The sequence below is a fragment of the Eumetopias jubatus genome, unplaced genomic scaffold, assembly GCF_037043125.1.
Source record: "Eumetopias jubatus isolate StellerSeaLion01/CBP00866 unplaced genomic scaffold, mEumJub1_p1.0 scaffold_6, whole genome shotgun sequence".
Lineage (NCBI taxonomy): Eukaryota > Metazoa > Chordata > Mammalia > Carnivora > Otariidae > Eumetopias > Eumetopias jubatus.
The window spans coordinates 132,440,101-132,455,981 of NW_028274812.1; the positions used below are offsets into that span (position 1 = coordinate 132,440,101).

General features: G+C 38.0%; 1 protein-coding gene across 2 annotated transcripts in view; it reads left to right on the plus strand.

The window, feature by feature from the left end:
• SYCP2L (synaptonemal complex protein 2 like) overlaps positions 1-15,881 on the plus strand; it is a 102,016-nt gene that overhangs the window by 75,963 nt on the left and 10,172 nt on the right. Inside the window, exons 23-27 of one of the 2 annotated variants that reach the window (XM_088024390.1) lie at positions 21-100; positions 250-319; positions 12,891-12,989; positions 14,015-14,097; positions 15,011-15,102. In XM_088024390.1, coding sequence (XP_087880516.1) covers positions 21-100; positions 250-319; positions 12,891-12,989; positions 14,015-14,097; positions 15,011-15,102 — 424 coding nt within the window. Of the gene's footprint in view, positions 1-20; positions 101-249; positions 320-12,890; positions 12,990-13,990; positions 14,098-15,010; positions 15,103-15,881 lie in introns of both variants that reach the window. The other variant, XM_088024389.1, reaches the window with a different exon arrangement.

Sequence of the window (15,881 nt, forward strand, 5' to 3'; positions counted from 1 at the left end):
GAAACTGTTCTAACACTCAGAACCTCAAAGTCCCCACCCACCGAGCGATCTGTCATCCTTGGAGCATTCAGAAGTTGAAGAAAATATATCTAAGGAAAATGTATCGAAGGTACTATTTATTGTTGGTTATTCATCTGGTTTTCCAGAGTTAATGTTATATTTGCATCATGTACTTATTTCTTCTTAAGGGATTATGTAGCACCATTTGTTTCTTATTTTAACACATATTTATGGCTTTTTTTCTTTGAGGCTGTAGACCAAGAGTCCTTGATGAAAAGTACTAGCTTCAAACATAAACTGCAAAACTTGGAAGACGGAGGTGAGAGAGTACTAAACTCTGCAGAATAAAGTAAATTGATTGGATTCTGGCAGGCTGGACTGTTACTCTAATCACAGCAGATAAAAAAAAATCACTTTACAGAGTGACACCAGGTGTTGGAGAGAGCAGTGGGATCTGCTTACCAAAAGTGCATGAGGTCAGGGCGCCTGGGTGGCTCAGATGGTTGAGCGTCTGCCTTCGGCTCGGGTCGTGGTCCCGGGGTCCTGGGATCGAGCCCTGCATCGGGCTCCTGGCTCGGCGGGGAGCCTGCTTCTTCCTCTCCCTCTCCCTCTGCCTCTCCCCCTCCCCCTGCTCATGCTTGCTCGCTCTCTATCTCTGTGTCTCAAATGAATAAAAAAAAAAAAAATGACAAAAGTGCATGAGGGTCGAGGGGAGGGACATGGGGCTTCACTCAGGAACAAGAGTGTCTTGTTTCAAGAAACGTATAGCCTGGGACCCGCTGCTTCCTCTTTGGCCTCAAAGGAGGGCTCAGTGGGGGCACTTTCCTAAGGATCTGGTCCAGGGGCTCTTTCTATCCCTGAGTAAGTAGGTCCCTTGCAGTTTATAAAGCAATGTTCTAAAAAAAAATGGTGTGGCCAAGTATTGAAACTTCCCAATTCGTTTTCTTATGGTAACTGCGATAAAAAGGTTTTCGAGCCCGTTCACAGGATTGTGATTTAGCAGAGCACCTAGCCACTCTTTAGGATGTTCTTGAACTGCTTGTTTTCTCTTAACATCTTAAATGAAATATCAGGAAGATTCAAATAGCTGTATATTATGTGCAGCCTATTTAGGATATCAACACAACAAACATCTGTGGACCAACACCCGGGTTAAGAAAATAAACATTGCTATTTCAGAATCTTGGTAGGTTCTACCCTAAATTCATCCCTGCCCCACTTCCCCCTTCACAGGGACCCATTAACCGTAATTTGGTGTTTGATTCCACTGTTTTTATTTTTTTCACTTTTGCATTGTGAAAAATATCATACCTTCAGAAGAGAATGTCAAATATGTGTACAGTTTAAAGAACAGTTATAAGGTGAACACCTATGTAACTACAACCCAGTCTGAGAACTGGGATACTGTCACTGACCTAGAATCTTTCCACACTGGGTCATAACCCTGTTACTTCCCTCCATCTCGGAGAGAGATAATGACAGTCCTGACTTGCATGAAAAGCTTTCTGTTGCTTTTCTTTATAATGCTTTCTTTGTATGCATCCCTAAATAATATGTAGTTTAGTTTTATCTTGTGTACAATGCAAACAAATGACATCATACTGTATAAAAAATGTGTGGCCTGCTTCTCAAAATCATGTAAAATCTATGCTGATGGATGTAGGTGAAGTATATTTATTTTCATCACAGCATAACATTCAGTGATATGAACGGACTATATTTATCTGTTCTAGTGCTGTGGGATATTTGGATTGCTAGCAGTTTTGGTTGTTATAGATAATGCCACTATGCCGAGTTATGTACATTTCTCCTGATACATATTTGCAAAATATTCTCTAGGTATATTTTTAGGAATAAAACAGCCACAGAGTTTATATATCCTTACCAGTTTTAAATGTGCCGAACTGTTTTTCCAAACTGGTTGTATCAATTTACTTTCCCACCAGAAAAGAGGTCTGTTGCTTCACATTCTCCAGCACTTGGGAATTTAAAATTCCTCTGTGTGTGTGTGTGTGTGTGTATGTGTGTACAAATTGAAGTTTTAGTTTGATTGAATATCCCTGATTAAGGTTAAGCATCATTTTTATATGTTAGCCATTTGAATTTCCTCTTTTGTGTAGTGTCTAAAATGTCTTGCCCATTTGTTTGGAGGATTGTCCTTTGGTATCAGTTCCTAGGAACTCTTCATATGTTCAGGACTTGAAAATGTCTCCTTCCACCGTGTGGTTTGCACTTCTCTGTTTGATGCTCTCACTGTAGGTCTTTACAGCTGCTTTTTGGATAAAGTTTTTAGTTTTTAATTTTAATGAATTCTAAATTATTTATCTTTTGTTTCCCATAATATATACATTTAATGCGGTGCATTTCTAAGTACTGCTAGAGGTGAGTGCCACATGTTGTAATATATATCATCACTTTAAAATATTTTCTATTTTTTGTTTTCATTTCTTTGACCCACAGATTATTTCTCAATAGTAAGGGATTTTTTAAAGCTATGATTCTGTTACTGTTTTCTAGTTTGATTGCACTGTGGCTAGAGAACATAGTCTGTATAACTTAAACCTTTGAAATTTTGAGATGTACTTTCTGACCCAGTATATGTCAATTTTTTTTAAAGATTATCTTGTGGTTAAAAGAGTATAATCCACAATCACTGTAACATCTATATAAATATACATCCATTAAGTCACTTTTCTTAATTATGTTCTTCAAATATTTTATATTAATTTTTTTCAGTCTAATTGTTCTGTCAATTGTTGAGAGTAGTATGTTAAAACCTCTCATTATGATTGTGGGCTTACCAACTTCTATTTCTGGTTCTGTTCAATTTTGCATTAAATAAAATAATATATTTATGTGCTTATAAATGTAAAATAGTATATCCATATGAAATATTGAAACTTTTGGGGCACCTGGGTGGCTCAGTCGTTAAGCGTCTGCCTTCGGCTCAGGTCATGATCCCAGGGTCCTGGGATCGAGCCCCGCATCGGGCTCCCTGCTCCGCGGGAAGCCTGCTTCTCCCTCTCCCACTCCCCCTGCTTGTGTTCCCTCTCTTGCTGTGTCTCTCTCTGTCAAATAAATAAAAATTAAAAAAAAAAAAGAAATATTGAAACTTTTATCATTATAAAGTGACTCCCTTTATCTCCAGTAATGTTTTTGTCTTGAAGTTTATTTCTTTTGTTAAGCATTTGCATGGTATAAGTTTTTCATTTTATGTTTACTGTATTATCTCTAAATAATTTTTATCATCGCCCTTGCATCAAAATGCCTTCTTTGTCAAATATTAAGTTCCTATATAAATGTGGGTGAATCTCTGGCTTATCTTTAGCATTTTGTGGGTCCGTTTGTCTGGATTCTTATACTATCTTTTTTTATTACTGGAATTTCATAGCAGGTCTTGATATCTAACAGGAAAAGTTGATTCTCTTTTTTTTTTTTTTAAGATTTATTTAGAAGTGGGGGCAGAGGGAGGGGGAGGGAGAATCCTTAAGCAGACTTCCCACTGAGCACAGAGCCCGATGTGGGGTTCAATTCCAGGACCCTGAGACCATGACCTGAGCTGAAATCAAGAGCCGGATTCTTAACCAGCTGAGCCACCCAGGCGCCCCTCTCTTTACTCTTCATTAAGGCTGACATAGTTGTTCAAGGAACTTTGATACTTATATAAATTTTATTTTCTAGCTTTATTGAGCTTTAATTGACAAATAACATTGAATAAGTTTAAGGTGTACAATATGATGTATGCATGTATTTCAAAAGGATTACCACAATAAAGTCCATACATATGTCACTTCACATAGTTACAATATTAAAATACTTTTTAGTGAGAATTTTTAAGATCTACTCTTTCAGCTACTTTCAAATATACAGTATAGTATTGTTAACTATTAGTCATCATGCTCTACATTACATTCCCAAAACTTACTCATCTTATAACATGAAATACATACACTTTGACCACTTTCACCCATTACTCCCCCCCTCGCCTACTATTAGAAACCCACAATTTATCTTTCTGGGAGTTCAGTTTTTAGATTTCATATATCTCATCATGTAGTGATAGAAATCATATAATGTTTGTCTTTCTCTGTCTGACTTAACATAGTGCCTTCAGGTCCATCCATGTTGTCACACATGCCAGGATTTCCATCTTTTAATGGCTGAATAATATCCCATAGTGTATACATACCACATATTCCTTGTCCTTTTGTCTGTGAGTGGACACTTACATTGTTTCCATGTCTTGGCTATTGTTAATAATGCTACAGTGAACATGAGGGTGCAGATATCTCCTAGAGATAATGATTTCATTTCCTAGGATATATATCCAAAAGTGACCTGTTGGACCATTTCATGTAGTTTTAGAGTAATAGATCAGGTTACTTAAGTTTACTAAAAAAAAAAATTTTGTTTTTTAGATTTTATTTATGTATTTGACAGAGACATAGAGAATGAGCACAGATAGGCAGAGCGGCAGGCAGAGGGAGAGGGAGAAGCAGGCTCTCCACTGAGCAGGGAACCCAATGCGAGCCTCAATCCCAGGACCCTGGGATCATGACCCGAGCTGAAGACAGATGCCCAACTGACGGAGCCACCCAGGCACCCCAAGTTCACTAAAATTTTGATAGGGATTGCATTAAATACATAGATTAACTTGATATTAACTTTAAATATCTTTAAAATATTTAATCATCTTGGTGTCTACCTGGCTCAGTTGGAAGAGCATGTGACTCGATCTCAGGGTTGTGAGTTTGAGTCCCACGTTGGGTGTAGAGATTACTTAAAAAAATAAATTTAAAAAGATAATAAAATATTTAATCATCTTACACTGTACAGAATGTGTCCATTGATTTTTATCATTGGCTATGTCATTTATAGAGTTCGAAAGTTTTCTCCTAGATAATTCCTAGATATTCATAGTTTTGTTATTACTCTTTTTAAAATGATTATGCTACAGTGAAAATATGCTATTCTGTGTCAAACTTTGAAAATTCTTGTGAGGTCTAACAGTTTATTAGTTGATTCTCTTGGTCGTTTTTTTGTTTTTAATTTCAGTGTGGTTAACGTACAGTGTTATATTAGTTCCAGGTGTACAATATAGAGATTCAGCAATTCATACATCACCCGGTGCTTATCACGACAAGTGCACTCCTTAATCCCTCCTATCACCTATTTCACCCATCCCCCCACCCTCCCCTCTGGTGACCATCAGTTTGTTCTCTATAGTTAAGAGTCTGTTTCTTGGTTTGTCTCTCTTTCCCCCCCTTTGCTCATTTGTTCCTTAAATTCTGCATATGAGTAAAATCATATGGTGTTTGTCTTTTTCTGACTGACTTATTTCACTTAGCATTATACTCTCTAGATCCACCTATGTTGTTGCAAAGAGCAAGATTTCATTCTTTTTTATTAATAGTATTCCATTGCATAATACCATATTGTTTTGATTATTATAGCATTGTAGTATAGGTTGAAATCTAGATATGTGGTGTCTCCAGCTTTGTTCTTCTCGCAGAATTTCTTTTGCTATTCTGGGTCTTTTGTGGATCCATAATGTTTTTGGAGTTTATTTTATAGGGATTGTACTGAATCTATAGATGGCTTTGGGTAGTAGGCACATCTTAATACTCATTCTTCTGGCTCATGGACATGAGTTATCTTTCCATTTATTTGTGTCTTCAATTTCTTTCATTAATATCTTACAGTATTTAGTGTATAGATCTCTCACCTCTTTGGTTAATTTTATTCCTAAGTATATTATTGGTTTTGATACTACTGTAATGGGATTGTTTTTTATTTTTCAGATTTTTTTTTTTTAGTAAATAGACATGAAACTGATTTATGTATATTGATTTTCATATCCTTCAACTTTACTGAATTCATTGATTAGTTTTAACAGTTTTTTTGGTGGAATCCTTAGAATTTTCTCTATGTGAGATCATATCATCTACAAAGAGACAATGTTATTTTCCCCTTTCCAATTTAGATGACTTTTTTTTTTTCTTATTGCTCTGGCTAGAATTCCTAGTACTATGTTAAATAAAAGTAGTAGAAGTGGCACCCTTGTCTTGCTCCCGGTCTTAGAGGAAAACTTTCAACCTTTCACCATTGAATATGCCATTAGCTGTGGGCCTGTCATATATGGTCTTCATTATGTTGAGGTAAATTCCCTCTATACCCAATCTGTTGAGCACTTTCTTTTCATGAAAAGATGTTGAATTTTGTCAAATGCTCTTTTTTTTTGCATCTATTGAAATGATCATATGATTTTTATCTTTCTATTAACATAGATGATCGCATTTAATGATTTGTGGGTGTTGACACCTCCTTGCTTCCCAGGGATAAATCCTACTTGATCACAGTGTATGATCCTTTTAATGTGCTGTTGGAGTATATTTGTTAGTATTTTGTTGAGAATTTTTGCATCTATATTTATCAGGCATATTGTCCTGTAGTTTTGTTTGTTTTTATAGTATCCTTATCTGGTTTTGGTATCAGAGTAATGATGGCCTCATAAAATGGTTTGAGAGTTTTTACTTTCATTCCACTTTTGGAAGTTTGAGAAGGATTAATATAAATTCTTCTTTAAATGTTTGGTAGAATTCATTGATCTATTCCTTACTCATTACTGGTCTATTCAGATTTTCTATTCATGATTCAGTCTTAGTAGGTGGTATGTTTCTAAGAATTTACCCATTTCTTCTAACTATCCAAGTTTTTGGTGCGTAATTTCTCATAGTAGTCTCCCACAGTCCTTTGTATTTTTGTGGTATCAGTTGTAATGTCTCTTATTTCTGATTTTATTTGAGTCTTTCTTTCCTTAATCTAGTTAAAAGGTTGTCAACTTATCTTTTAAAAAAAACCATTGATTTTTCTATTTTTCTGATCTCTATTTCATTTATTTCTGGTTTGATTTTTCTTTCCTTCTGCAAAGGCTTAGTTCGATCTTCTTTTTCTAGTTTTAAGATGTAAGATTAGGTAGTTTATTTGGATTTTTTTCCCTTAATGTAGGCATTTATGGCTATAAATTTCTCTCAGTACTACTTTTACTGAACTCCAAATTTTTTGTAGATTTTCTTCATTTTCAATTATATCAAGATATTTTTTTATTTTCCTTTTGATTTCTTTGACCCAAATGTTCAGGAGTGTGCTCTTAATTTCCACATATTTGTGATTTTTCCAGTTTCTTCCTGGTATTTCTAGTTTCATATCACTGTGGTCAGAAAAGATTCTTGGCATGATTTCAGTCTTCTTAAGTTTCCTGAGACTTGTTTTGTGACCTAACATGTGTATCCTAGAAAACATACCATGTGTTCCATGTGTCCTTGAAAAGAATTGGTATTCTGCTTTTGGACAGAATGATCTATGTCTGTTAGGTCTATTTGGTGTAAAGTAAAATCAAGTTCAGTGTTTCCGTGTTGAATTTTTTGTCTGTATGATTTATCTATTGTTGAAAGTGTGGTATTGAGGTCTACTACTATTATTGCATTGTCTACTTATCCCTTCCCACACATTAGTATTTCCTTAATATATTTAGGTACGCTGATGTTGGGTACATTTATATTTATTGTTGCTGTATCCTCTTGATGAATTGATCCCTTTATCATTATATAATTTCTTAGTCTCTTATTACCACTTTTGACTTAAAGCCTATTTTGTCTGATGTAAAATACATTTTGTGTGTAAAATAGACAAAAGTCTATTTTGTCTGATGATAGCTACTTCTATTTTCTTTTAGTTTCTATTTGCATGGAATATTTTTTTCCTTTGAGCCTGTGCACATCCTTAAAAGTGAACTAAATCTCTTGTGGGTAGCATATAGTTAAGTCTTTGTTTGTTTGTTTAATCCATTCAGCTACTATATTCCTGTGGATTGAAGAATTCAATCCATTTGCATTTTAATTCAAAAAATTTTTGAGTATCTTGACACACGGTATTACATTAGTTTTAGGTGTACAACTTAGTGATTTGACAAGTTTATATATTATACTATGTTCACTACAAGTATAGCTACCATCTGTCACCATACAGTGCTATTACAATATCATGGACTGTACTCCTTATGCTCTGCTTTTTATTCCTGCGACTTACTCATTCCATAACTGGAGGCCCATGTCTTCCTTTCTTCTTCACCATTTTGTCCAACCCCCTCCACTTACCTCCCCTCTGGCAGTCAACAGTTTGTTCTCGCTCTTCCCCTAAGTGGTCTGAGGTGACCTCTGAGAATGGTTCATTATTTGCTTAACCCAGAAAACCCTACAAAATCATGCAAATCAAGAGGTTCAAATCTTCTTGTTCACTTTAAGAATACACGTGAAACTGCCCAGACCACCAAGGGTCTGCAGATCCAAAAAGCCGCTGGGTATCTGAAAGACGTCACTCTGCAGAAGCAGGGTGTGCTATTCCATTGCTACAATGGTGGAGGTGATAGGTGTGCCCAGGCCAAACAGTGGGGCTGCACACAGGGTTGGTGGCCCAAGTAGAGTGCTGAATTTTTACTGCACATGCTTAAAAATACAGAGAATAATGCTGAGCTGAAGGGATTAGGTATAGATTCTCTGGTCATTGAGCACATCCAGGTGAACAAAGCCCCCAAGATGTGGCATAGAACGTACAGGGCTCATGGTCGAATTAACCCATACATGAGCTCTCCCTGCCTCATCAAGATGATCCTTACTGGGCGCCTGGGTGGCTCAGTTGGTTAAGCGACTGCCTTCGGCTCAGGTCATGATCCTGGAGTCCCTGGATCGAGTCCCGCATCAGGCTCCCCACTCGGCAGGGAGTCTGCTTCTCCCTCTGACCACTCCCCCCCATGTGCTTTCTCTCTCTCTCATTCTCTGTCTCTCAAATAAATAAACAAAATCTTTAAAAAAAAAAAAATCCTTACTAAAAAAGAGCAGATTGTTCCTAAACCAGAAGAGGAGGTTGCACAGAAGAAAAAGGTATCCCAGAAGAAACTGAAGAAATAAAACCTTATGGCCCGGGAGTAAATTCTGCATAGAATAAATACAAGTTAAAAAAAAAAACATCAGTTTGTTCTCTGTATTTATAATTCTGATCCTACTTTTCATTTTTTTTTTTAAGATTCCATTTGTAAGTGGAATCATATGGTATTTGTCTTTCTCTGTCTTATTTCACTTAATACCCTCTAGGTCCATCCATGTTTTCTCAAATGGCATGATCTCATCCTTTTTTATAGCTGCATAATATTCCTCTGTGTGTGGAGCATAATTTTCCTTATCCATTCTTCTATTGATGGACACTTAGGTTGCTTCCACATCTTGGCTGTTGTAAATAATGCTGCAATAAACATAGGGGTGCATAGATCTTTTTGAGTTAGTATGTTCATTTTCCTTTGGCAAATATCCCCCAATAGTGGAATTATTGGATCATATGGTATTTCTTTTTTAAAGAAAAATTTTATTTATTTGAGAGAGAGAACATGAGCAGGGGGAGGGGCAGGGGGAGAGGGAGAAGCCGACTTCCCGCTGAGCGGGGAGTCCAGTGTGGGGCTCTATCTCAGAAGCCTGAGATCATGACCTGAGCCAAAGTCAGACGCTTAACCAACTGAGCCACCCAGGCGCCCCTATATGGTATTTCTATTTTTAATTTTTTGAGGAACCTCCATACTGTTCTCCACAGTGGCTATAACAATTTACATTCTTACCAACAGTACATGAGGGTTCCTTTTTTTCCCCACATCCTCACCAACACTTGTTTCTTATCTTCTTAATTTTAGGCAATCTAACAGGTGTGAGGTGATATCTCACTGTGGTTTTGATTTTCATTTCCCTGGTAAGGGACATTGAGCATCTTTTCATGTGATTGCTGGCCATCTGTATATCTTCTTTGGAAAAATGTCTATTTGGATCCTCTGCCCCTTTTTAAATTGGTCAGTCTACTAATACTTAAAGTAGTCATTGATAGGTAAGGAATTACTAATGTCATCTTGTTGTTTTCTGGCTGTTTTGTAGTTCCCTTGTTAATCTCTTCCTCTCTTTTGTGAATTGGTGATTTTTCATAGTGGTATTTTTTTATTTCCTTTATCTTTTGTGTATCTACTTTTGGGTAGGTTTTGCTTTGTGATTACCATGAGGCTTACATATAATGTTTTAGATACCAAATAGTCTATTTCAAGCTGATAACAAGTTTTATTGCATACAAAACTACACCTTTTGCTTCCCCTAAATTTTATGTTTTTGTTGTCACAATTTGCCTCTGTTTATATTGGGCATACATCACCAAATTATTTCATGTATAATTATTTTCAATATTTTCATCCTTTATACTAGATTTAAGTGGTTCACACACCATCATATTATAGTATTCTGATATTAACTATGTGTTCATAATTGTGGCATATTTTCCTGTGTTCTCATGTTACTAATTATCACCCCTTCATTTTGACTTGATGAACTACTTTCGGCATTTCTTATAAGGCAGATCTTGTGACGATAAACTCCCTTAGCTTTTATTTGTCTGGGAAAGTCTTTATTGCTCCTTCATTTCTGTAGGGCAACTTTTCCAGATCAAGTATTCATGGTTGGCAATGTTTTTCTTTCAGCACTTTATATCATTCCATTTGTCTCAGCCTGTAAAATTTCTGATAAGAAATCTGCTGACAGATAATATAAAATAACTATACCTGTAATAATTTGGTGATATATGCCCAATATAAACAGAGGTAAACCTTATGGAGGTTCCCTTCTATGTGGGAATTTTTTTTTTTTCTGTTGCTACTTTTATTTTTAATTCCAGTAGAGTTAACATAGAGTGCTGTGTTAGGTTCGGGTGTACAATATAGTGATTCAACACTTCCATACATTTCTCAGTGCTCAACAAGGTAAGTGTATGCTTAATCCCCTTGATCTATTTCACCTACCTCCGCTCTGGTACCATGAGTTTGTTCTCTATAGTTAAGGGTCTGCTTTTTGGTTTGTGTCTCTCTCTTTTTTCCCCTTTGTTCATTTGTTTCTTAAATTCTACATATGAGTGAAATCATACGGTATTTATGTCTTTCTCTGACTTATTTTGCTTGGCATTATATTCTCTAACTCTACCCATGTTGTTGCAAATGACAAGATTTCATTCTTGTTTATGGCTCAGTAACATTCCATTGTGTATATATATTCCACACCTTTACCCATTCATTTGTCAATGGACACTTGGGTTGCTTCCATAATTTAAGTATTGTAAATAATGTCACTATACAGATAGGGGTACATGTATCCCTTTGAATTAGTGTTTTGGTATTTTTTGTGTGTAAATACCCACACTGGATCATTGGGTAGTTCTATTTTTACCTTTTTGAGGAACCCCCATACTGTTGTCCACAGTGGCTACACCAGTTTGCGTTCCCACCAACAGTGCAAGAGGGTTCCTTTTTCTACATCCCTGGGCTCCCTAAGTAGAGGGCACCCTGGTAGGATGGTTGAAACTGAAGTTGATGCAGGCTGGGGTGTCCTGGGAAGCTCCATGCAGGGGGGTACCCTGGAACCAAAGCAGGCATGGGCACAGAGGTTTCCGGGCACTCTGTGCAGGGTGCCCTGGCAAGTTGTCTGGAGGTGAAGTGGTTCAGGCCTGATGTGTTCTGGGATGTTTTGTGTCTTGATGAGTTAGTTGGGGCCGTAGTGACTGCTGACCAGGGGTGTCCTGGTATGTGCTGCACTGGCGCCACCTCGATGGGATGGCTGGGGCTGGTGTGGAGGTAGGTCAGCTATGGCAGCCCAACCCTACTTCCCTCTGTGCTATCAAGGTAGAGGGTGAACATAAACCATGGCACTCGCCAGCCCCTCTCATCCAGAGTGAGTTCCAGTAGCTCCCCCACTGTTTGGCAGGATCCTAGGGCTAGATCTTTTTTTATTCTAGTTGTCCTTTAAAACCACAGCTTTTATTTTATGTCCCAGGGCAGAGGAATCTCCTCCCCATCCCTTAGTACTATCCCTCCCCACTGCAGTACACCCTGCGGGGGATGGGGGCTCCTTCATTACCATGTCTCCCTCTTGCTGTTCTCTATGTGGTCTCTCTTTTGTTGTGCAGAAGCTGTTTAGTCAACCCTCCATTCTTCAATTGCTCTATAAATGTGTGTGTCTGTGAAGGAGGTGAGTCTTCCTACGTTGCCACTTTAGGAACCCCTAAGGTATCTTATGTTCTTTTTTCATAGGAACTTGGATATTTTGTAGCATTCATTTATTCATTCAGTGAACATCTACTGAGCGTCTACTGTGGACGAGGCACTTTTCTAAGGGTCAGATATTCTGATGAACAAAACAGACAAAATGCTGACCTTTGCTGGAGTTTATCTTTCAGTGTGTGGGGGGCAAGTAATATATAAGAAAAGTAAAACATGTAGTATGTTATTTTGTGATAAAGGCTAGGGAAAAAATCAAGCATGGAAAGATATTTAAAAGTTGGGGGGTGGTACTGAAATCTTATGTTGGTTGGCCAGAGGGAACCTTAATGCAGATCTATGGGGTAAAGGATTCAAGTCCAGAGGAGCCGCAAGAGCAAAGGCTTTGAGATGAGAACATGCCTGAGGTGTCCGAGGCACCCCTGGGAGACTATATAGAGAAACAAAGTACAGAAAGAGAAACTTGTCTCACTACTGTTTTGTTTGAGCCAGTCTGTACTTTGCTAAGCAGATCGTTCCTAGACGTTACAGAGCTCATCAAAGGGATGCCTGTTCCCATGTGTCCTCTTTCAGGCATTAGTAGACTAAGTGCTTTGATGCTTGTGCTGTTCTTAGCATGTCAACTGATAAGTAATTAGTAACAGCAAACAAGTTTTCTTTGCTGCTTATCAAAGTTAGGTATTAACTGGTGAAAAGAAGACAAGATAAAATCGGGACAAAAGGAACATGTGTGTGGTTATTAATGTGCTGTGCTTACTTTCAGACATAACAGATGGCAGTTTTGCTAAGTCAAAACAGTCAAAATTGGAAGAAGGTGCTGCTCCAGAATCCCTCGCCTCAGTGACAGAAGAGACAGACTTAGGTAACATTATGTGCCCAGCCAGCCATTCAAGCAAGAGTGTGACAAACTTGTCAGCACTGAATGTACCAGCATGCACTACAAAGGGGTTGCATTTCGAAGATCAAAGTTGCTGCAGAACCCTAATAACTAAACATTTTGTCCTTTCAAAGCCAAGTAAATTGTTGCACAAATTATAGATAAAAGCAAGTAAGCACCATATCCTTTCTAGCATTTTGATTTCTGCCTCTTCACTCTTCTTTATGGCAATTTTCAGGGCCTAAGGTTCTTAAATGTCTAGGTCTCTGCTTTAGTTGGTAGTTATTAACTAAGTTTTTATTAGAAATATCCACTCTATACAAAGGAGAATGATCCAAAATATCTGCATATGTGGGGTTGGCGATCTGCATAAGTGATGCCACTCTGTTCCAAAACAAAAGGCTCCAAGAGGGCAAATTTGGAAGCTCAGAGATCCTAGAGGTTGGTGATTAAGAACCAGTTGGCCTGGGTTCCAATCCTGGCGCTGTTGGTGTGAGCTCGAACAAGTTATCTGATCCTTCTGTTCAGTATGCACAACAGCGCCTACTTGACATGGTTTTTGTGTGGATTACACAAGTCAATACTTTCAAATCCCTTAGAATAGTGCCAGAGCCCTCATAAAACTCTGTTGCCCCTGTAGAAAAGTCCTACCTGTCATGTCCTCCTTAAAACCTCTTATGACACCTTCTTCATCCTGCTTCTTAGACATAATATCAGCTGCCACAGTTTAAAGTGCTGGGAAACTTTGGAGGAAATGAGCCCTTGCCAGAGACTGAGGTTTGACTGGAAGCAGCCGGAAGTGCCCACCACGAGGACTCTCGGTTCTAAGCTGGCCTTGTCAGCCAGAGTCAGGCCCCCTTGGGATGACTTTGGAGTATATCTATGCCTCCCGCCTGACTCTCCATTCTCCAGGCAGCTGATGGACTGAGCACATCTATTTTGAACCCTGTGTTAGTTTTACTTAATGTTCTATTTTTATTGTTCAGAAGGCATTTCTACTCCATCCCTAGCAGTTGTACCAGAGAATTCGAAGAGTTCTGCTGTTATCACAGCCCTCGAAAACTTCACTAGAGAACTGAAAAGAAAATCCGAGGTAATGGTCCACTAAAAATGAAGAGCTGGCTTGTCATGAGCTTAAAGTAACAAGTTCATGTTATTCATCAGTAGTGTTGTTATCCTTCATATGTGAAGGTGCTCCTGAGGCTTTAGGGGAGGTATATTTGCCTTAGCTATGGGTACTGATTGTGGTGCCTTTGTGAATTGTGGTTTGTATTGTAAGAAGTTGTTCCATGTCCATTTGCTACAGTGGGACCAGATGGACCTACATGGAAATCAGACTCATGGTTTGGTTTCATTGAGAGCAATTCTCAGACAACGGAAGTACCAGAAGGCAATGATTCAGTCATAACGATAGGCAAGGGGGGGGGACCATGTGGATGAGAGAGGTGTCCAGGACAAAGATGGAGGTGGGCTTTGGGTAGATGGTCAGCTGAGTGGTGGCAAACCTGAGTACAGCTGGGCAGTGCATATGTAGGCTGTCCCAAAATCTTGTCTGCAGGATGAACTTTGGAAGCATTTCCGTTCTCTCCTTTTATGTACTATTGTTTATAAATCCCCAAAGAGTTACTTATTAGCACATTTGAGAAAAGTATCTTACCCTGAAATATATTCATTTAACTAATTTGGAAAATCGCCAAAGTCTTATCATATTTTTTGCAATACCAATGTAAGCTAGTTTATAATGGAAATTTGTTCATAATATTTAATATGTGTTTTGATAGCATGAATATGTTTTCCTATTTTAGTGTATTGTTCTTTGTTGGTACTGAACCTGAGGTAATACATAGAAAGCGTGTAGCAGGGTGTCTTATCACAGTTGTTTAGCAGTAATGTTTGCTATGAATATAATGTGCTGGTAGCATCATTTTCACACAAAGCCTGAACTCCATTTAGGTAGTTATGGTTAATTCAAGTGTGATCATTTTGTTATTGTTGTTATGGTTTAGCTTAGGTACAAAGGGAGTCCACTTTATTCAGAAGATGCAAAGCAAGCACCAGATTGCTTAATCCAACTTTTAAACCAGATACATCAATGCAGGTAAGTGTTGGGTTTCGAAAAAAAGTCATAAAAGTGTCATCACTCATAAACATTTGTGTCATGCCCACTGTGCTAGGGTCATGAAGACCTGAAGCTTGAGCAGATGTGAGGTCTGATACACCACGTAACCTGTCTAGTTTCTAGTTCTTCATTCATAAGATGATGGGGTAAGGCCTTCCTTAAGCCTCTTCATGGTCTGCCATGGTATGATCCTAAAACACTATTTTAAAAAAATTTATAATCGAATTATGAAGACAGAGCCAGCATGGGTATATATGGAAAAACGCTGGGTAAGTGCTATGTGTCATGCATGTGCAGTGGAATATTATTCAGCCTAAAGAAGGAATGAAATTCTAACACATGCTACATCATGGATGAACCTCGAGGACGTTATGCAAAATGAAATAAGCCAGATACAAAAGGACAAGTTGTGCATGATTTCACTTATATGAGGTACTTAGAAGAGGCAAATTCCTAGAGAAGGAAAGCAGAATAGAGATTACTAGAGGCTGAGGGAGTGGGAAATAAGTTTGTGTTTAATCAGTATGGAGTTTCTGTTTGGACGACGGAAAAGTTCTAGAGACGGATGGTGGTATGGTTGCATGACATTGTGAATGTACTTAATGCCACTGAATCGTCCACTTAAAAATGGCTAAAAGGGTGAATGTTACATTATATATATTGCCACAATAAAGAGTGCTATGCACTTGTGTGCACACATGCACACGTATGCAAACACACTCAGATGACCATGAGATAGGAAGGATAGGAAAGGTGAA